The 21,859-nt window shown below is 40.6% G+C and overlaps 3 protein-coding genes across 3 annotated transcripts in view; all 3 read right to left on the bottom strand.

Moving 5' to 3' along the window:
* Window positions 1-914: 914 nt before the first annotated feature.
* On the bottom strand, window positions 915-12,094 carry afg3l1 (AFG3-like AAA ATPase 1). The gene is made up of 16 exons (XM_070906778.1): window positions 11,963-12,094; window positions 10,896-10,980; window positions 10,181-10,284; window positions 9,102-9,251; window positions 8,781-8,852; window positions 8,229-8,353; window positions 7,831-8,101; window positions 7,166-7,303; window positions 6,807-6,960; window positions 6,622-6,729; window positions 6,142-6,267; window positions 5,677-5,787; window positions 5,350-5,465; window positions 4,725-4,925; window positions 4,428-4,622; window positions 915-4,037 (listed from the first exon to the last, which is right to left on the bottom strand). The coding sequence occupies exons 1-16, from the start codon at window positions 12,092-12,094 to the stop codon at window positions 3,810-3,812; spliced, it is 2,316 nt and encodes a 771-aa protein (XP_070762879.1). The 3' UTR covers window positions 915-3,809.
* Window positions 12,095-13,154: 1,060 nt separating this feature from the next.
* Window positions 13,155-14,953, bottom strand: LOC139286988 (5-hydroxyisourate hydrolase-like). The gene is made up of 3 exons (XM_070907942.1): window positions 14,823-14,953; window positions 14,025-14,160; window positions 13,155-13,308 (listed from the first exon to the last, which is right to left on the bottom strand). The coding sequence occupies exons 1-3, from the start codon at window positions 14,951-14,953 to the stop codon at window positions 13,219-13,221; spliced, it is 357 nt and encodes a 118-aa protein (XP_070764043.1). The 3' UTR covers window positions 13,155-13,218.
* A 6,524-nt stretch (window positions 14,954-21,477) lies between these two features.
* The window catches only part of LOC139286229 (RNA-binding Raly-like protein), a 35,284-nt gene continuing 34,902 nt past the window's right edge, over window positions 21,478-21,859 (bottom strand). The window contains exon 8 of the mRNA XM_070906967.1: window positions 21,478-21,516. Coding sequence (XP_070763068.1) covers window positions 21,478-21,516 — 39 coding nt within the window. The remainder of the gene's footprint in view (window positions 21,517-21,859) is intronic.

Here is a 21,859-nt window from a genome sequence, read left to right on the forward strand (position 1 = left end):
AACAGAAAACACAGTGGCCAAATGTTAAAAGACCAGAAATCATTCGGTAGCGTCTTAACACTATTTCCCTGCAGGTAAAAAGGATTTAAGAGCAAAGCATCTCTGCTTTTGTCAGTCAGCTGAGGTTTAAACTCAGGTTTTAGTCGTGTGATGTTTTGTCAAAATAAATCAGACGTTCAGATTAAGTGCAACACTGTTAGAAGATAGGCCTGCAGTAGTTTTCAGAGGCTTCAGTTGGTCAGTGATTTCTACCGGACAACAGTCACATGTTACACTTTAGGTTTCCCTGGACAGGAATAGATTTGTTTCCTGCAGCTTTCAATGTCAAACTTGATTTTCTGTAAATCAGAAATGATTCCTTTTTTTAAATGGACGTCATCAGGACGTTGCTCAGTAAGAATCGTTTTAATTTCCAGGTGATAAAACTGGTCTTAACTTCTGTTAAAAAGTTTTTCAGAGATCGTAGTTACATTTAACTGTTGTTTCAGCAGCATTTCAGTGTGAAGCAGGTCTACACTGCACCATCACATACAGTCATTCAAATGCTGTTGGAACAATGGATAAATGTAATCTAGACTTTTTAAAAAAGACCCAACACTTTACAATCAAAGTTCTGGAAATAACCTAAACAAGTCTTACTGGATGTGTTCTCAAGTTTAGCTGCCGCCCCGTCTGCAGTTTATCAAAATCTGTCATTTTGTGTTGAGAAAACATTTTATGGCAATCTTGAGATGAGTCGCGTATTAACAGTCTCAGCTACAGGGAGGAACGGTTCAGGTGGAGCCGGCTGAGCGATCGCACCAAAACAGGAAATACATCCACGAATCTTTTTGTCCAAGAAGGTGTGAAAATGTCCTCCATCCAAAAGAAAAAAAACATCAATAAATGTAACATTTTTAACTTCTACATGTTGGTACATTTTTATTTCATTTTGTAATTTCAAAAAACAAGTTTATCACCAGCGTCCATTGATAAAAGAAACACTTTAATGAAACACAGACTGCAGTTTGTATTTAAATGTTCAATGTGCTGCTGAGGACACGATGACCTCAGGTGACCTTAACACATCTGTCAGGTCTCTTAGTTGTTTGGAGGGAAAAAGTACCTCCACTTGTTGCCATGACAACCAACGACTGAACCTCCTTCCCGTCCAGTGAAACGCTCTGTAAAGGATTCGCCACAGCTTCATCATCAGGGCCCGACCTAATGGTGCATTCAGTTTTTAATTACTTTATTTTGACTTTTTATGTAAAATAATTGCATTTTTCTAGTCAGATTATTTAGTGGAGCATATCGTCATCATGGTCGACAGTCTCACATCAAACTTTCAGTAAACCAACAGCAGTGTTTCAAGCCTGCTTCTGTATATTTTAATCTTGGTGTTGCTCACTTAATGGTGGCCATTCTGATTGTGGGTCCTGCTAACGTTGTACTCTCCAACTCTGTGGTAGATGGTTCAGGAAACACGACTCCCAAGACAAGCGAGCCTCCCAACAAACTTAAATTTTACATGAATAATTTCAAGCGTTTGTCCTCGAGTCTGAAAGTAAGCAGACGTTAGCCCCCTGGATTAGCCACTGAAGCTAACTGCAAAGGGATCTACTTCCAGACTTTTCTGTCTCGAGTCTTGTTTCCCAAATCTCTTCAAGGAAGGTGGTTATTATTAAAACTGCAGCGATTTGAGAACTAATCTTTCAAATTGTGATTTTGATATAACAAATATTTATTGTTCAGCCCTGACTTTACTAAATGTGATGTTTTACTTTAGCACATTACAGACAGCTGGCAAACAGAAACATGGAAGTTATATGAATGTATTTACCTTTCAACCTTCTGTCATAACATGCGAGGTCACTGGAGGGCGGGGCTTCAGCAGGAAATACACTTTAAAAACATGCAGTTCATGTACAGGAGGGTTCAAGACGTGTGTTTGAAGCCAATAGAATACACTTATTCATCTAATATTCTAATAAATCTCTGAAGCAGCGTTCAAAGACACTAAAGACTGAAGTTCATTCAGATTTAGCAGCATTTAAACGTCAAGTACGAACCCTCCTGCTGTTAACCATGAGTTTGCAGCTGCACGTTCACATTCTGCCTGCAGTCACCGTAATGGCGCCACCTGCTGGACAACTGCAAGAACGACACTAATGTGCTATTAAAAAGAAAAAAATCCCCCTACAGATACTGTGTTTGAAGAGTCAACGATGTCCAGTGTCCAGCTACAGAGACGTTTAGATGGAAGTGTGAATTATTAATACTATGCAAACTTTGGCATGTGTGATTTTATTATTAATGTTTCTGCAAGTCCTGAAGAGTCTAATACGACTTAAATTTAAGGTCTTATAAGGTTTTCCTCTTGTGACAAACTTGGTTTTTTTTATACATTTGTACTTTTTATTTACATCCACTGATTTATGGCTTATAATTTATGCAGCATTGACTTCAATCATAGTTAACTGTGGAGCTGCATCCTACATGCCGGACTGAATGAATTAACATTAATTTATGTGGTATTCATGTGGGACCAGCGAGTCTTACTTTAATCTTAATTTAAGGTGTTTAAATCTACTTACTTTAAATAACCTACATTCTAAAGATAGTTCTTGTTAGTAAGATAAGTTTAATTAACAAGTTCAATTCAGGGGAGCTGATGATTAAAAAGAAAATTAAAAACAAAGGAAAGCCTTTCACTCCACCACGGAGATGGATCAGAAAACGGTTTCATGTTTACGGGGGATTTTTCCTTTAAATCAGCACAAATCCGTCAGACAAAACTGGAATACCAAACGTTTCCTATCAGTCAGTGGGCTGGTGATGTAGCAGCTTCCTGTTTAGTTATTATCACACAAAATGAATACAATCATCTACACATCTTTTTACAGCACCAAGGTGTTTGTCCAAACTCAGTGAAGCTCAAACTGACAGTCGCTGTGGTGTAGCAGACCGACACGAGTCAGCGTGAACAGTTGATGCAAGAAAACTTCGGCAATAACCTTTAAATGTTGTAAAAAGGAAACAAAAAGAACTTCACGTCATTTCTCAAAACATCTAAACCTGTAAAATGTTTTAAATTTGGCTGCAGAAGAGTTCTTCAGACTTTCCTCCTCGTTATCAGGAGGGCAGACATCAGTCGGGGAGCAGAACTCCCCTTTTATCAAATAAATAAAAAGAAAAATCAGTCACAGAGTGTAAATGTGCATCATCTACACTCAGTTCAGGAATATTAAAAACTGTCTGTTTTGCGTTGGTCTCCTGTTTAAGGCGATTTGGAGCATCTTCCTGTCGAACGGTGAAAAAACAAACTGATCGCAGCCTCACTGAAATAAAAGTAACTTAGGAGATCATACAGAGCCTGGTGGTTCTCAGGAGGAACATTTCTGACCAAACGTTCTCTCAAATTAGTAATTAATGAACTTAAAATACTTCTTTTGTGTTCCTAAACTAATTTAAGAGCAGGAGTTATTAATTAGTCCATTTAATTTTGTACTTCCATCTGAAAAAAGGTTTTAAAAACAGAACCTGAAATATATCCACGTCTCAAAATTAAAATTGAATCAACGTGTTGACGGGACAAAACGGATGAAACTGAGAACTTGCTGCTGGTAGTTTGTAATGGATTTAGTCATTTGAGTGTTTGAATTATTAACCTGAGGGAACCAAAGTAAATTGAGAACATGAATTACTAATTTGTAAAAGAAATCCCCTCCAGCAGCTCCCAGGCTCTGTAAAACTGAGTCAGCGGCGAGTTATTTTTTTTCCAGCTGGCACGTGAAGCATTTGTTTGTCTTATCTTGAGTTTTCCGGCTCTACATGGCCTGCTGTTTGTCCTGAGTCGGGCCCGTCTCCTCTGCCTCCCCTCCTCTCTCCTGGTTCCAGTCTCGGAGGCCCTCCGGCAGGCTCGTGTCCTCCTCAAAGCTCCCCGTCCCCTCCACGAACTCCTCGTACGTCGACTTCTCCTCGAACGGCCGCGGGCCCAGCAGCTCCACCATGTCCGCCTTGTCCAGGACCTCCTTCTCCAGGAGACGCTTCCCCACCTGAGGAAGAAAATCAGGGTTGAACACTGAGAACTGACTACTTAAACTACAATCATGTGTAGTGAATCTAACCGACAGTTACGTGAAGTGAACAATGCAGCAAAGAAGGTTCCTGCTGCAGCCTGAAAGTCTCATTAATCATCCTACTCCTTTTCTTCTTTCATTTCTTCGTGCTCTTCAGTCTGTTATTAAATGTTTGGAACAAGTTGGATAAAATACTATGATACATCTGGAAAGTGACTCCTGAAAGTTGGTCAAACGTTTTTGCCTTCATTGTTTCTCTTTCTGTCTTTTGTGCCCCTTGAATTTTGAAATAATTAAATGGCTCCAGGACCAGGAGACCTGACCCTCTAAACAGTGGACGGCACATGATGTATATCAGAGTCTCACCATCTCCACCATGTCTTTCTTGTCCTCAATGAGCTGCATCGTTCTCAGGTACGCTCGATCCACCAGCTCTCGGACCTCCTCGTCGATCAGCTCTGCCGTGGCCTCGCTGTACGGCTTCTCCATGACCATCTCACCCTGCCGGGGCAGGTCGAATGACACCTGCCCCACCTTGTCACTCATCCCAAACTGCACCACCTGGGGGGGGGGGGGGTCAGGGAGGAGAACCCAGCGTCACACAGGAAAAACACTTCTACTAAATGAAGAATCAAGCAGAACCGGCAGGTGTGTGTCGTGTACCTGAGCGTAGGCGGACTGTGTGACCTTCTTCAGGTCGTCCTGGGCTCCGGTGGTGATCCTGCCGAAGAAGACCTGCTCGGCCACGCGGCCTCCCAGCATCATGCACATCCTGTCGAACAGCTGCTCCCTGCTGTACAGGTACTGCTCTCTGGGCAGGTACTGAGCGTAACCCAGACCCTTCCCCCGCGGGATGATCGACACCTGGACACACACGAGACGTGTTTCAGGGACATTTGACACTCGGCTCTGGTCCCACGACATTATCTGTTCTAAAGGTTCTGCTCCAACTGGTAATGTGGCATCGATCAATATTAACAACAACTCTGCTGATAATTTTTACCTTTTTTTAAAAAACAAGATTTTTACACCTTTCCAGTTTCATTTTACTTCTGATTAAATTGCAAATTTTTTCAGAATTTATTTTAAAGTTTATGAAGTTATATAACCTGCATCTTTATCAGCGACTGACTTTCATTTTATGTTCCAACAAAAAACACACAAATATACGTTTTTTCCAATTTTGTCAATTATATTTTCATACTGAGCCACGCAAGTTTGAAGTAGTAGAAGTACTGAACAATGAGTACAGGAGTGTGTATTAGTAGTTAAAAAATATAAGAGGTACCTTCAGCAGCGGGTCGGCGTGCTGCAGGAACCAGCCCACGATGGCGTGACCGGCCTCGTGATACGCTACAGTCTTCTTCTCTGTGGGCTGCAGGACCTGAGTCTTCTTCTCCAGACCTGAAAACACACAGACAGACAGACAGACAGACAGACAGACAGACAGACAGGACTAAGACTCTGAGGAATATAAACTGGTATCTGATGGTATCAACTGTGGTTGTTGTCATTATTATTGTACATAAAAGGCTTTAAAATGGGGACGGTAATCGTGATGCAGAGTGAAAACCACAAACACAGGGAGACCTTTAACATAAATAAAACCGCTGACCTCCGATGACGCGGTCGATGGCGTGTTCGAAGTGTTTGGCGTTGACGGACGGGTTCAGGTGTCGGGCAGCGATCAGCGCGGCCTCGTTGCAGACGTTAGCGATGTCGGCTCCTGATTCGTTCACAGAGAAAAAATACATCCGTCAACAAACAGCTGAGAATTCTGACGCTAAACACATTAATTATACGTATATATAAAATCTGATTTCAGGTGCAGTATTTCTCGACGTATTACTGTAAAATGCTGATTTCGTCTTACAGTCATTAAACCAAATCAAAAGGTAGTTTTGAGCTACAAATACAACGTAAACTGTACAAAATTAAATTGTTTCTACTACTTTTCATGGAATTTCTTTTTAGTGAGGTTTGTACACTGAACTGACTACAGGGACGTATTTTACACTCCCCTACACGTCTCTGACTGTCTTCATGACAACATTGTGACAGTGGTGTAGCTGTAACATACCAGTGAATCCCGGTGTGGCGGCGGCCATCTTCCTGGCGAGAACGTCCTTGTCCATGTTGGGGTCCAGTTTGATTGGTCGCAGGTGGACTTTAAAGATGGACGCCCTGCCCTTGATGTCTGGAGGACCTGAGAGGAGACGAGGGACGTGAGGTTCACGAGAAAATACGTAGAGCTCAGTTACTTGACATGAAAGAAAGCAGGCTGACAAAAGAGATGTTTATTTGGGATAAATAAATGATTGGAACTTGGTTGAAAAGATGAACATTGTTCTGTTGTGCCAGCTAAAGAACAGTGGGCTCATGATATATGGATGAAACCAAACCTGCGTACATTCAGGATAATAGAAGATGAATATCTGATGAAAACTGAGCAATACTTTGTTTATTAAGATAAAAACAGAAATTGATTCTGTAAATATGGTTGAGACGTGACTCTCGGTTTCACCAGAGGCACGAATCGGCTCTCAGTGTTGAACTCTACCTATGTAGATCTGCCTGTCGAAGCGTCCCGGTCTCATCAGGGCAGGATCAAGGATGTCAGGTCTGTTGGTTCCGGCCAGGACCACCACGTTAGTCGCTGTGTTAAAACCTGCAAAACAAAAAACAGGCAGTTAAGACGTGAAACATCAAACCTCAGGAATCAAGAAGAATCAGACTTCAGATTACCGTCCATCTCCACCAGCAGCTGGTTCAGGGTGTTCTCCTGTTCACTCTGACCCCCAAAGTTCCCACCTCCCCTCTTCCTCCCCACAGCGTCGATCTCATCGATGAAGAGGATGCAGGGGGCGTTCTTCCTCGCCATGGAGAACATGTCCCTCACCTGTGGGGGAGGAAACTCCATCAACAATTTTGTTTTCACGCCAACATCTGGCTTTCAGACTGGAAAAACACGACATCTAAGCAGCTCCTCCACCTCCACCTGGTCCAGAGAGTTACTAGTGAGATTCAGGTCTCAGGAGGCCGTGAGAAGGTTCCCCGGAGCCCAGTGGTCAGAGAGATATCTGATCTGGTTTTCCTTGACTCACCCTGGCAGGGCCGACGCCCACAAACATCTCCAGGAACTCGGAGCCATTCACGGTGATAAAGGGGACGTTGGCCTCTCCGGCTGTGGCTTTAGCCAGCAGAGTCTTCCCCGTCCCTGGAGGTCCGGACAGCACAGCACCCTGAGACACCACATGACAAGACAGTCATTTAACTCATCTGCACAATAAACTGTACATTCACCCAAAAACAAAACTACTACAATCGTGTTGTTTAATGCTTGTTGGACTGTGATGAAGTTAGTCAATATTATCTCAACAGTTTGAAAAAGAAGACAAGTTAAACAATCTAATCAGATTTTTATGAATTTCGCTGTCGGCATGAAAGTCTAAAACCGGATTATCTAACATGTAAATTGGCATTGTCTATTTTTGGACTTTTGTCGTATTATATGAAAATGTGTTGTGCTGCATTCTGGATCTAGTTCATATTTATTTGTGGTGTCTTGTAAACCCACGTGGGCTCAACATAAAAACTGAGTTAGGATCCATATCACAGAATTAAAAGTGCAATAAAAACTGGCTACAGATTCTGTAGCTTACCTTCACCTTTATTATTTGTCAAACTATTATTTGGTAGTTTGAGCAGCGACATTTTAAAGTATGAGGATCCCAGCTGTGTTCCTCTGAGTCTCCTTGTGTGTTTTTACCTTGGGGATCTTGGCTCCGAGGTCCTGGTACTGTTGTGGGTTCTTCAGGAAGTTGACGAACTCCAGGATCTCCAGCTTGGCCTCCTCACAGCCGGCCACGTCCTTGAACTTCACTTCAATGTTGTCCTTCATCATCTTCGCCGTCGACTCGCTCATGCTGAAGGGCCCGCCCCTCCCACCACCAGGGCCTCCTCCCATTGGTCCTCGCCGCAGGGTGAAGAGCAGGAAGCCGATCAGCAGCAGGGTGGGGACCATGCTGATCAGAAAAGAGCTGGGACAACAGAGCAGGAGGGTTATCATCAGACGTATGTGTTCTTTGGCTGTCGTACATCAGATATTCGTCTTTACAAGTCTCCCAGGACAAATGGTTTACGTATACGTTGATGTGTTAAACCCACCCGTCGCTCTCGGTGCTGTAGACGACGGCGGGTCGGTGCGACGGCTCCAGACCGAGCTCCATGTGCGCCGCCTCCAGGTTCCTCTCAAACGTGTCGACGCTGCCGATGTTGAACCAAACGTAGCTCTGCAGGTCACATAAGATTTCAGGATGTTACTTTTTGACATCAAATAGAAAGTGAAGCGTCATCCCACACACACTCAGCACAACAACAACAACAACAACATCTTTATGCTATAATACATTGTTTTCTTTTGTTGGGAGCAATTTCCTTTTTATGTCAAACATGTTAAGTTAAGTCAAACACATGAAGAGTAAATAAAAGTATGGCAAGATGAGCATTTGTTGGCCTTATGGTATGAAAGATTTCATAATTTCATGTTCTGTTCTGTTTTCACAACGTTTGTTTGACAAAGATGCAGCAAACAAACACAAATATACTGACCACTTTTTAAATATTAGAAATATATGTGTCGTTAAGTCCAGTTTTGATTTTTTTTTTTAGAGACATTAGTTTCTGCTTCAGTGTCAGATCTCAGTTGTTTCGTCTCACCGCTTCAGTGTCGGCTCCCGGCACCAGGATGACTCTGACGTACTGTTTGTTGACGACCTCTAACCGATCCACCTGGACAGAAAAAAACACCCAATCTTTTAAAATACATTCTCTCTTTTTTTTTTTTACATAAAAACTATTTATTTGTTTCTGAAAAGTCTCCAGCTGAAGATTTCCAGTGAATTCAGGAGCAGCAGGTGTTCAAGTCTACAGGCTACAGTGGATGATACGTCTTTAAACTCCGCCATATTCATTTTACTTAGTTTCCATCTGGACTCATGTCAGGTTCCCAGTATAAATCTGAGCCAGTGTGCTCCTCACCATTCCTCTGCCCACGTAGCGGTGGACGAAGTCCTTCCAGCTGATCTCTTTGCCGTTGTCTCTGAAGTAGAAGTAGAGCAGAGCTGAACTGACTCCGGCCATGGCGACCGCCAAGTAACGGAAATCCTTCTCGTCCCAGGGAAAGTCACCCTGAGGAGCAGCAGAGACAGAGGTGTCAGTCAGTCAGGACATTTACTGGACCGAGACCTGCAAACAACTGGTACCAATGTGAGCGACTGGGAAATGGGTAACACTCTCTGACACATTAAAGATGCTGCTGCCATCAGTCGTCTTGGCTTCCTCTTAAATATTGAAAAGAAAAACCACTTCTAAATCAAATGAGACTTCATACTGTGCATTATGAGCTAATGTACAAGCAATAATAATAATATTCAGGGCTGCAACATTATCAATTAATCTGCCAATTATCAATCAATTGATCATTTGACTGTTTTACAGACCAAACCAAGTGACACCAACAAATGTCCCAAACCCAAAGATATTCACTTTAATGTAAGACACAGAAAAGCAGCCAATTCTCCCGTCTAAGAAGCTGGAACAGTCAATGTTTTTTACTAATTGATAACAATAGTCAATTGTCTAATCAATTAATTGACTAATCTTTGCAGCTCAAATAACATTTCTACTGGCATCTGGCTGCTAGCGAGCATTTTTGAAAGCCTATCCAGGGCTGATATGAAACAGTTTTTACTTTGCATGTTTCTCTTTTCTCCGATTGTTTTTCCTTGTTTCAAATTCAGCAACATTTTCTCCACAAGCTGCCAACAAGTTCACACCATACTGCGGATCATCAGTTTTATATCACAGCAGCTTTAAAAAAAGAAAAGTAGAGGAAGAGAAGTTTCTTGGAAGACTCAACATCAAACTACATACTGCATTTTTAATGAACCCGTCATGTCAACTCTGTAAAGTACCTTTAACTTGAAAGTCCACCTTTTGTTTTTCATTTTAGTTTGAACATCTTTTAAGAATTTATATGTTAAAATACGAGTGCATGCATCAGAATTCACACTGAAATTGTGAATTGCTGCCATTTTGATTTTGAGCCTGCACTTTACCTTTTGCATTCGGCTCCACCAGTCTTTTCCTCCTCCACCTCCTCCTCTCTTCCCTCCGCCTGATCTTCCTCCTCCTCCTGCTCCTCCTCCTCCTCCTTTTCCATCTGAAACTCACACATGATTGTTAGATCACACATCGGTCGGACAAACTAGCGTTTCCTCTGATTCTGTTGTTTCATCCTATTGACCGTGCTACACCGAGGCCTAAACCTGCAGCCAAAACATCAATGAAGAATCAACAGACACACAACAAAAGTAAACATCTGATATCTTTTTAGAAAAGTGCTCACACCTCTCCTACAACACCAGGTTAAATGTCACAGAAGTTTCTATGTTTATTATGCATCCAGTTGTTTCTGCTGCTGTCTGGAATTAAATGTGAGTTATTGAACTTGCTGACCTGACTAAAAAAAAGTGGAATTGTGTGTTAAATCACTGGGGTCATGTGACACTGCTGGTTGCAATGTCAGACACACAGCAGCTAAAATGTGTTAAAGCTATGTACAGTACTGTAGGTGGAGCTGTCATTTTTGCCCATATACTTGTAGGTCAACATGTCGCATCACGAAAAACTTTTGGGAGTTTGCTAATTCCAGTGTGCTGACAACAAAACTTTTCTTTGTTTTGCCGCTTTTTGTCCTGCGCCTGCACCCACCTGGGGCTGGATGTGAACAACATCTACCCATTTGTGCTTCAGACACACAGCGGCTCTCACCTTTGGGTTCAGTGGAGTAAAGTCGTCGCTGAGCTGACTGGAACCTGCGACAGGACAGGAAGTTAGCCGGAGTCCGACTGACGTTCTGGAAGAGACCACAGAACCAATGTTAGTACACTGAATACACCAACACCCTGAGAGGGTCTGCTGAAAAACAACTGGGGAGTCTGTTTTATGTGACTGGCTTTACGACCACAACCTCGAACAGGTAAACAAACACACACTAAAGGTCACTCTTATTTAAAACTCCTGACCAATTAATTTTTAATTGCATTAGACTCTGGGAGCAGTGGAATAATTCAATTTAACAATTATTTTTAAAGCATTTTTGAATATCTGAAATCCTATGCTGTGATAAATAATAATAATAATAATAATAATAATAATAACACAACACGTGTTACATGCCCGTATGTGCATTAAAAGACTGGACAATAATTTCACTGAGATTTAGAAACTGACACGTTTAAGTTACTTAACGCTGAGTACACAAAATATTTACTTAAACGAGCCTAGGTTTGCTTGCTGTGGTTAGCAAACTAAGCAGCAAGACGGTCGAGAGAGGAAATCTACTTTTGCAAGTACTTCTATTACTATAGTGGCATATTTTAAAAAGCACTGAATACACCTGGTTACAGGACATCATGTAATCAAAATCTTAAATATGACCTTTTGCCTGTAATTCCCCAAATCGGCTTGCCAACTGTAACAGTGGCGAGCAGTGTCTCCACACAAAACAAGTAAATATGATGTAATAGATGTAATCTGCGTGATCGGATTAATGCCGAATTAAAAAGTAGATTAGAATCAGGCGAACTGGGTCTTACATTGAGTTGTAAGGGGTACGCTATTTTCTTAATAAACAGGCTACCCTGAATTGAATGACTTTGCAATGGGGTTTAGCACATAGTCGGGCTAGCTAGATATCCGTTCCTCTCGCCAAACACATTTTCGTTTAAATTAAATTTCCTACCCACGTGGAGAGGCAATTTGTGTCATTAAGTTACTGACAGGCTGGTACGTTTCTTAGACGACAGTTACTCCAGAAAACCTCCATCTTCACTTACCAGGGCAGCAGAGCTTCGGTATCCGGCTGTGAAAAGCCGTCCTACCGTCACCGCGGAGAGCCGAGCTCGGGCTCCTGCAGCCCGGTAGAGAGGCAGGGCGGCCGCCGAGAGAAGCCTCAGTACCTGAGACATCCTCTCCGTGCCGCGTGTCCAGCCTTTCAGTCCAAAACACAACGCTTTTTGTTTAATTTCCTCCCCTGTACTTCATCCTGAAGATCCTACAAGTGTTATTGAATAAGAGCAACGGCGTGAAATGTCAACGGGAGGATGATGTAAAGACCCGAAAGACGTCTTCGCCGAATACCTGCCGGAAATTGCTGTAAGGAGAGAGACATTTATTAATTCTAAAAATGTCTTAGGTCTGAAAAGGACTCTTTATTACAGAACAAGATATGTTACTAATTTGATACACATAAACACTTGAATTCGTTTTAAGATGACTTTATTACATTCAGGCATTAGAAATGCTAACACTGGGTCCTCACAGTACACCTTCTCTCTGATTGGCTGAGACAGAAAGGCATTCTCTCCAATGCTTCTCTCAACCTCATGTAACTGTTACCAAAACATGGGATGACTGTGCGTTTTTTTTTGTAATATTACATGTGAAAATTACATAGTTTAAAGGTTGAACGAGATATTACAACATTGAAAACACATGTAACAATTCGTGAGAAGAAATAATAATTATAAGTAAATACAAGAGTAGTAAGAAGAAAAAAACAGAATAAAAGTAAAAACTTATAAGACAATCATATCACATTGAAATTATTTTTGCTTCAAAAGTGTGTTTTATTTAAATTTTCAGTGTAGCCTGATTATTTTTATTGTTGATTAATCTGACGATTATTTTATTGATTAATTGATCAATCATTTGGTCAATTAAACCTCAGAAAATAGTGAAAAACATCCGTCACAACTCCCAGAGGCCTTCAAATTGTCCATTTAGTCCGATACCCATACATTTTAAATGTACTATCGTAAAACCAGCAAATCCTTGCAGCGAAGAAGGTGAAACCAACAAATATTTCACATTTCTGCTTGGAAAATGTCTTTAAATTAAGAAAACATGAAATTGACCAATCATTCCAGCTGTGCTTTCAGTTTCAGTTCAGCAACTGGGCCAAATACAAAAAAACAAAAACAAACAGACTGGATAAGTCTAAGTCATAAAATCTGCTCCAAGACAATGGAAACTCATCTCTCTTCATCCCTGGTTAGTATGTTGAAGCTGCAGCTGGTCGTCCTCGGAGCTCTCAGCTTCCTCTGTAAGTGCTGTAGGAGAACCGACTCATCAGCAGAGGGAGGTGGAACCTCTGTTCAGGGTCACTGATGGTAAACACAACCTGGAAAGACACACACACACACACACACACACACACACATACACACACACACACACACACACACACACACACACACAAAGTCAGCAACACAAATATAAACTGATATCTAATAAATTATTGTGATTTTAGTTGATGTTTAAATGATTATTTGACTTCAGTTTTGGTTCTTAATGAAAATCTTACCATGGTGTCACAATTGCCTGGCAGTGATTGTGATAACACATTACTGTTGTCAAAACTGATGAAGGATATTTAATTTCCAACTAAAGCATGCTCAAGCAGTGACCCTGAGGATTTTGTGTTTTGTGTGATTTAGCGACATCTTGTGGTCACATTGAAAGTGTTTCATAAGCAGCTGTTGTGAGTCGGCAGGACACTTTAAAGGATACAGCTGCTGATGTTTGTTGAAAACTACAGTGCCCAAAACAAATAGTCTTTTCACAGGATTGGTTTACTTATAGCTATAAAATAACAATAACAATATACAAGAATAAAAATAATTTATACCTTAAGAACCTACTCTTCAATTAATTCCTAAAAAAAGGAAAATCCTGAACAAACCAGCCTGGTTAAACCAGGAATGAATCTGGTGTTTTATTCAGATGATAATCCATCAGTGATACACGTCCAAATACGATGAACAACGGTTTAATTATTTAAAACATATTGTGTATGTAAGTGATGATGAATACAGCGTTCTGAACACTGAAGCTCACCTCTACAAATGGATAAAAGGAGGTCTGCCCCAGGTTCTCCCAGTATGAACCCGTCTCAAAGCGCAGCTTGTACATGCCGGCAGTGAAAGCTTCTCGGCTGACGAGTCCTGGGCAGCGGCCATCTTCATTTGTTGTCCTACAAATCATTAAACTGCTGAGTTGCAACTTTTCATTAAAGCTCAGAAGGATTCTGACTGTTTTAAACTATTAACTTCAATCTCTATACTCTACTTTTCTCTCATCATCTCATCATTCTTGTTCTTCTCTGACAAAGAATACGTTGTCATGCAGGCTGATCACACATTTTTAATATCAAAAATCTGTATCTTCTTCTCAGGTTTTGTCACAATTGGGCCTGTGGTAATAAAAATATTTAATATGACTTAAAACCCGACACAATCATCCTCATCAGGCCACCCTGCGATACTTTATAAAGACAAACTTTGGTGTCAGAGTTATTCCCCTGACCAGGAAAGGTAACTCGATTTGTAGCAAGAATTGTGCAAATAAAAACCAACACGGTTGAATGTTGGTCCAGTTACTATAATGACTCAAAGAAAACTAAAACTGCATTGAAGTGAATGAGAAAACCCCCCAGACTTCTCTCTAGAAATACAAAGTCAATATATTTTAAGTTTTATGAATAGTTTTCAGAAAATATTTATAGTTAAGAAAAAAAATTCATATTATATAAAAACAAAGAAAAAGCTAATTTACAAAATCACAGATTCTGACTGTTTCCTTTGCTGAAGCTTCAGCAGTGCAATGCAGTATTTTGTCCGCAGGTTCGAACCCTACCCGACACTCAGCAGGTTCCAGATCATCATCTTGGTGTCGAGTCGGTGCAGGCTGACGGCCATCCTGGCTGCCGGGACGCCGTCTCCTGTGTTCAGCACGTGAGTGGTCAGAGGGCAGGAACCCGCTGCCATGATCTGCTGGACAGGTGTGGACAGGCCAACTTTACCTGTGGGACCTTCAGTTGCATTTACAGTCTCAATGGGCTTCATGATATGGAGCAATAAATGAAAACACTGATGAAGCCACATTTGGTAAGTGCCACCAGACAGGAGAGTGAGGCAACAGCTGCTCATGAAGAAGTTTCAGTTCAATTAACAACTTTGATTAAAGTATATTCACTTTTTTTTAAGTATAATTAAGTTGTCAATGACCCCTAAACTCCCTGAAAATGTGGCTTTAAATTTTAAGTATTTCTCTACAACATTAAAAATTCATGACTAAAAGGCAGTAATCATAATTTAAAAAACAAAACATCTGATACAAGTTTATCTGAGTTTAAAAGTCAAAAGCTCAGCTAACCTGCTTCTTCAGGATTCTATGGGTGTGGTCTGATAACATTTGAATGATAGTAAACAAAAAACCCACCAACTGTCACCACATTTTGAGTTAAAATTTGCTAAATCCTGACTGGTGCACGGAAGTAAGTGACACTTTCGCCAACTGAGTCCCGCCCTCCTCAAACCGGTGCTTGCTCGCTGAGCTGTCACCGGTCTCTGCGTCTAATGTTCGAACTGAATGAACATAGTGAACGTCCTGCAAATATCAAATTTATCAAATATCAGAAATATGTTTTTGGGTAAATCTGTGGCATGCAATGGGCCATGCTTCATTTTGAACCTGGATCATCTGGCTTACTGTAGACAGTCACATCATCAACATATATCTAAATGTATATCTAGCCATGATCAAGCAGTTCTCATAGGGCAAACTGAGCTCACAAATGTGGTCTGGCATAACTATTACAATTTTTAGATCATTACCCAGAATTCCAGTGAACATAGATGTGGCAAATATAGCAGGTAAGAGTACCTAGTTCAGTCCAGAGTAATGTGAAACACTGCATATAAAGAACCAGTAGCACAACCAGAATAATTGTCTTTCTTGTCAAAACCTGGCGCCTACATTACCCAAAATGCAACTCCACTGCAGACAGTTCGGTCAAAGATTGGGGTGTGTTATACTAGTAGCGGCTAATGTAGCCTGGAGCCTCCAGCCTGCAGCAGAGATGAGCAGCGGCTTGCAGAGGTCTGGTCAGCTCACTTCTTTCTAACTCCACGCCAACAGATTGTTTTCATTTTCAAACTTGTAGTCTTCAACCGACGCTGACTCAAGTGACATCACTTGAGGACATTTATCAGACTTCACACAGCGTCAGTGTGAAACCCAGAAACCTTGTGTCTTCAGTGTAGTAGTAGTTTCAGTGTAGTTTGTTGGAAGCCTTACCTCTGCGTGAATGCGCCTCTCTGCTGCAGCAAGTTCACTCAGTTCCCAAAACTCCTCCAACCAGTTGTACCATCACAAAACACGCCCACTGCTCAGAGCCACTTACCCAGCATGCACTGCAAACAGACCTGGTGTCAAAGGTTGTCCTGGCTCCAATGAATCATTAAAAGAGAGTGCAGCTTCCCTTCAGTCAACAATGTGATCCAGTGTTTGTTTGTGATTAAACTGTTCATACATGATAAGGTTCCACTGATTTAATTAAAACACTGACAATATAATGTTATATACAGCCTGAGTGGAAAGCTTTGCTTTAATTATAGTCCTCATCTGATTTAACTTTTTATTGTAGCATAATTGTTGCCGTTTCAATATTCATTTGTGTTTTGACTTTATGAAACTTCTGCGTATTATTTGCTTGTTTATCTTTATATTTTCTCATATATTTAAAACATATGTTGATCATGAGGCATTCTCTGTAGAGACTGTCTCAAAATGTGAATTTGTTCTTAAAGTGACAGACTTCTGACTGCCAGTATTAACTGTGGTGGACTATTCTTTTAGCTCAGTGAGGTTTTCAAGATCAACACAGTTAAGAGTCAAGTTTCATAACATTTCACAACAGTGAGCGGGAGGAAAATTGTGGATTTAAAAGGAATAGTTTGACATCATGAGAACCATTTTGAGAATATAACATCTTCGATAAGTTAGATGAGAAGGCCGATACCACACTCATGTTTGTCCAGTATATATAAGGGTGCAGCCAGCAGCACAAAAACTGGAAACAGGAGGGAAAAGGAATTAAAGACACTACTATCAAACCTGACCTTGACCTCTGGTCTCCCTGTGGAGGAGGAGAAGAGGAAGAACTGTTGGCGTCCATGGAGCAAAAAAACAGAATATTACTTTTAATACTGAATTAAACCATAATACTATAGTAATTTCAATTACTACACACACAAATAGAGAATCATATTATTATTACACACACAAAGCTCCAACCACACATCTATTTTATGAAAAATACCTTTACTACACTTACACTGAAATTGATCACATTTAGCACTAAGGACAAACACAAAAGCACCAACAGCAGAAACTACAGTGAAGCCAAATGAAATGATTGTGTCTGCAGTTACAGGATTTCTTATTAAAACATTTTTAGTATAATTTTTTAGAGAGTTTGAAATGATGTTCAAGTATAAAGTCACATAAATATTTTCAAGAGTCATTTTTAAACCGACAAATATTTTACATGAACGCTCGAAACGTATTTACAGTCAGTCACAGTTGTCCATGTTGTCCAGCAGGGTAAACATGCCAAAGGAAAAGGCAAATGTGTTTGACTTGACAACAGTTTGGTGGCTTTGCTCTCCGTTAAAACCAGTCAACCAAAATCTGGAGAAACATACTTTATGTCATAAGTTGCGAGTAAGTATGACGGAGGCAGCACGACTGAAAACAGGAAGTAGTGTAACCATTGTGGCTGAAAGACATGGCGTAAACACACAAATGAGGATGGGTGGCATCAACAACGTTCACATTCGTCCTCTGGGGAGCATGAATATTCATACCAAAGTTCATGGCAATCTGTCCAATAGTTTTCAAGATAACCCAGAATATTTTAGACGACGGTAGGGTGGATTGTTTCTACTTTTACATTTAAATCTGATGGCCTCAGTTCAGTCGTCAGCTGATAACAACTCTTCAACTCTGATCATTCTTCCGGGAGTAGAGTTCATTGATTGAACTGGGAATAAAACTTGAGCCTAGACTACAACCTAATGTTAGCCTGCATCCAGCTGTTTAGGCTGCTAGCCTGAACGGTTTGTTTTTACCTGCCAAAGTGATCTATAAGCTGTACTGACCCAAACAACTTTCTCTGTCAAACTGACCCATTAGCTAACCTGCGCCAACTGTTTCTGCAGTTAAACTGTTCCGTTAGCTTACAACAAAATGTTTTAGCTACTGAAGTGTTGGCTAACCTGAACAAAACTGTTATTTCTACTAAAGTAAATCATTAGGAAACCCTGTACCACGCTGTAAGCTAACTTTTACAAAACGGATTTAGCTGCTAAAGGAATCGCTTAGCTAAACTCCACAGCAAATTAGTGAGCTAACCTGAACCAAACAGTATAAAGCTAGCTAACTGCCAGCTATACTGTATACTTCATGCGACCAACGGGTGGAAATATCACATTCACTCATGTTGTACATATATATATATATATATAGAGAGAGAGAGAAATGTTGTATGTATATATAAGCGTTTCAAGGTGAAAAAATGTAATCTTCCCATTTATATTCCCTTAATGTAAATTGTATTCAGAGTTAATGCTCATTTCAGGAAATTTCCAGAGTCTATATATCACATTAACTGATTTCCTGAGTGAATTAAACTGTAATTCACCCAGAGAGTCATAAAACCGTGCTCACTGAGCCTTTAACACAGACCCATAATGTGGTCTTGTACACATCTGGTTACACATAATGACAACACATAAATGATTAAAATAAACTGTGTGATAAGGAGCTGCCAGCTGCTGCCACTGACTTTATTAACATTAATCAGAGTGGAGTCCAACATGGGAAGGTTAGGGAGATAAATGGGGCCAATATTACCTTTTTTAGTGAATAAAATATTTTTTTTTCAATCAGGATATAGAGTTATATATAATATAATATAATATAATATAATATAATATAAAAACTAAAAGAGCAGAGGAGAACAAAAAATATGCCACACATAGGTCCTTAATTATAAGCTTTTTTTGTTAGGTGCACTATTGATGTTATGATGTTGAATTATTCTTGATTGAGATCAAGAGAGACCAAAATATAATAAAATAATATAAAACTCTAAATAATATAGAGTTCTGAAAACACTGTAAATGAAATCAATGGCTGCCTGAAATGTAAGAAATGATCTAAAAACTATGCAAAACCGCCAGTTTGGTGCTTTATAAAAACACAGAAGTTTAGCTATATTGTCCAGATGTACCAGGAACACATTAGGGATTTGTGGACTGGAAATCAGAACTGGAGATGATGCAACAGAATAAAAACCAAGCTGACAGTAACGGACAGATTCAGGAGTGGGCGAGAGAGTCAGTCCAATGCAGTTCATGTTGCCAACACCTCCTTGAAGCATCTCTCATCCCAGCTGCTACCCATCCCAGCTTCTGTTTCTGGAAGGATCTGGAAAGAGAACAGGAGAGGAGTCTGAAACAAGTTGTTTGTGAATCTCCTGCACACAAAGACTAAGAAATATTAAAATTCATCAGGTAGGCAATCATGTCAGAGCCCTTACATCAGTACAAACTGACATTTTAACAACAGAATCTACCTGCGTTCGTTAAGCAAAGACCACCAGATATGCATTTCAAAAATCCTATCAGGGAGCATTTGGGTTTATGGCTAAAAATTTAATTATTTATCCCGTCAAGCAAGTGAGTTTAACCAAAAGGTTCTGATGTTTTCTTGTCTAAAGAGAAAGAGCTCAGTGGGAAAGATCTGGCTTCATTGCAGCATTGGATACTTAATGGACAAACGCCCACCTGATCTAATTAACTTCAAATTGTGTAAACAGTACTTTACATTAGTGCAGATTGTTTTCCAAAGCATACCATCAGCTTTTTACCTCCAAGCAGCTTTTGGATTTAGTCCATTTCACTAATCTATGAGGAGCAACTTGAAACATGCTGCAGATTGTTCATTCTTTACAGTAAACAGTTTGTCGTGTTTATTTTTGTTAAAATTATGTTATTGTCACATTGTAATACAGATTGTGAGCGAGGACTGTCTTGAAAGAGTGCTGTTGGGGCACTTTAGGACACTTCCACACCTGAAAGTCAGCTGCTGATCAGCAACCTTTTTAATGCTTGATACAAAAAAATAAATCTCATACTGTACGTCCAAACTAAACCGCCGCTGAAAATAGTCCCCAACAAATGCAGTATTTCCTACTGTTTGAGTACTGTTTGCTAAAAACCAGCTGTTTCAAGAATGATTTTTTACACATGACAGATGTAAAGTCTAACATCTGCTCTAGCAACTCTGTGATACTGTACTTGCACACAGAGGTGCTTTGAGCTAAATGCTAACATCACCATGCTAACATGCTCAAAATAAAAATGCTAACATGCTGATGTTTAGAAGGTAATGTTCACCATGTTCAAAATCTTAGCTTAGCATGTGTGCGTGATAACTGCTAATTAGCACTAAGCACAAAGTACAGCTGAGGCTGATGGGGGTTCGTTTTGCAGGTATTTGGTTTCACGACAATCCACCAAATAGTTGTTGAGATATTTCAGACTTAACCAGTCGTCCTCATGTTGGCACAAGAGGAAAGGTCAGGGGATCAACCAAAGGCTATTATTGTATGAGCATCATGAATGTTTGCTCAAAATGTTGTGTCCATTTAACAGTTGCCAAGATATTTCAGTCTGGACCAAAGTGGTGGACCGACCAACCAACCAACACTGTCATCCATAGCGCTGTGCCGCCAGTGTGGCGGTTGGGGGCATTGTGTGTGACCATGTGAAAAATATAAAATATAACACCTGCCTCATCCTTTAATGGGCTAAACCATCTAAAACCACCGGTCTGGTTCTTTAAAGAGTCTCAGTGTGAGAGTGCATCAGATGGATGCAGGCCCCCCACCACACTGTCTATAATAAACACACTTCTAGATCTTCAGAGTCTGGTATACTGAAGATTTATTGAAGAATAAAACAGAGTAGAATAAATGGAGCTGGTCCTGGGAGCCGCTGAACTTGCTCTGTGTGTGTGCGTCTTCGCTCTACCTGTTGTGGTCCTTAAAACAAGTGTCCACCTCTTGGTTACATTCTGTATTTTCTGACACCAATGTTTCTGTTATGTCCAGGGATTTTCCATCTAATATGCCCATTTCCCGAACATTCCCACTCATGCAGAGTTTTCTGCTCCAGCGCTTGCTGACACTCCCAGATTCAGACAGTATAATTTGTATCGCGTTTGATTCAGAATAAACAGCGGACTTACTGATACATCAGTGTCTTATCTAACATTCAAGGCCTTCATCGTATACACTGTGTACCCAACAACTCATTCACCGTTGTGTGTTCAGCTTATAACAAGAATCATTAAAAAAATGAAGGTTTAATCATTTCTAAAGATCATTTCACATCTTAGTGCATAGCAAACAAAATGTCCCAGACATACCTGAGCTGCAGCATCACAGATCATCCTCCAGGTCAGACTGATGCTGCTTTATCTGGAAAAACAGAGGACGTAGCTCTTAACGAGACAGTGAAAACACACTGCAGTTAGCCCTCATTAACACAGCCTTCCCCCTTCTCTTCCTTATCGCCACCATCATCATCACTGGGTGTAACACACACATTGCTGCACGTCTATACCCACAGTCCACAGAATATTTCGTGTTCTTAATAACACAATATGTTGCGCACACACACACACACACATACACACAAATGGTAATTACTAACACACTCTCTCTTATTCACACACACACACACACACACACACACACACACACACACACACACACTTCCTGTCAGAGGAACAATGCAGCAGATTAAGGGCCGGTCTGTTCC

This window comes from Enoplosus armatus, chromosome 6, assembly GCF_043641665.1.
Source record: "Enoplosus armatus isolate fEnoArm2 chromosome 6, fEnoArm2.hap1, whole genome shotgun sequence".
NCBI lineage: Eukaryota > Metazoa > Chordata > Actinopteri > Centrarchiformes > Enoplosidae > Enoplosus > Enoplosus armatus.

Excerpts from the sequence above, each read along its gene's own strand:
- afg3l1 (XM_070906778.1), bottom strand. The coding sequence starts at position 12,094 with ATGTCTCAGGTACTGAGGCTTCTCTCGGCGGCCGCCCTGCCTCTCTAC. Across the intron at positions 7,304-7,830 it reads TCGGAGCCAAGATCCCCAAG|GGTGCTGTGCTGTCCGGACC; the intron begins GTAAAAACACAC and ends GTGGTGTCTCAG. Across the intron at positions 5,788-6,141 it reads CGCCACACCGGGATTCACTG|GAGCCGACATCGCTAACGTC; the intron begins GTATGTTACAGC and ends TGAACGAATCAG.
- LOC139286988 (XM_070907942.1), bottom strand. The coding sequence starts at position 14,953 with ATGGCAGCGGGTTCCTGCCCTCTGACCACTCACGTGCTGAACACAGGA. Across the intron at positions 14,161-14,822 it reads TGGAACCTGCTGAGTGTCGG|GACAACAAATGAAGATGGCC; the intron begins GTAGGGTTCGAA and ends AATGATTTGTAG. Across the intron at positions 13,309-14,024 it reads CCTTTTATCCATTTGTAGAG|GTTGTGTTTACCATCAGTGA; the intron begins GTGAGCTTCAGT and ends GTGTCTTTCCAG.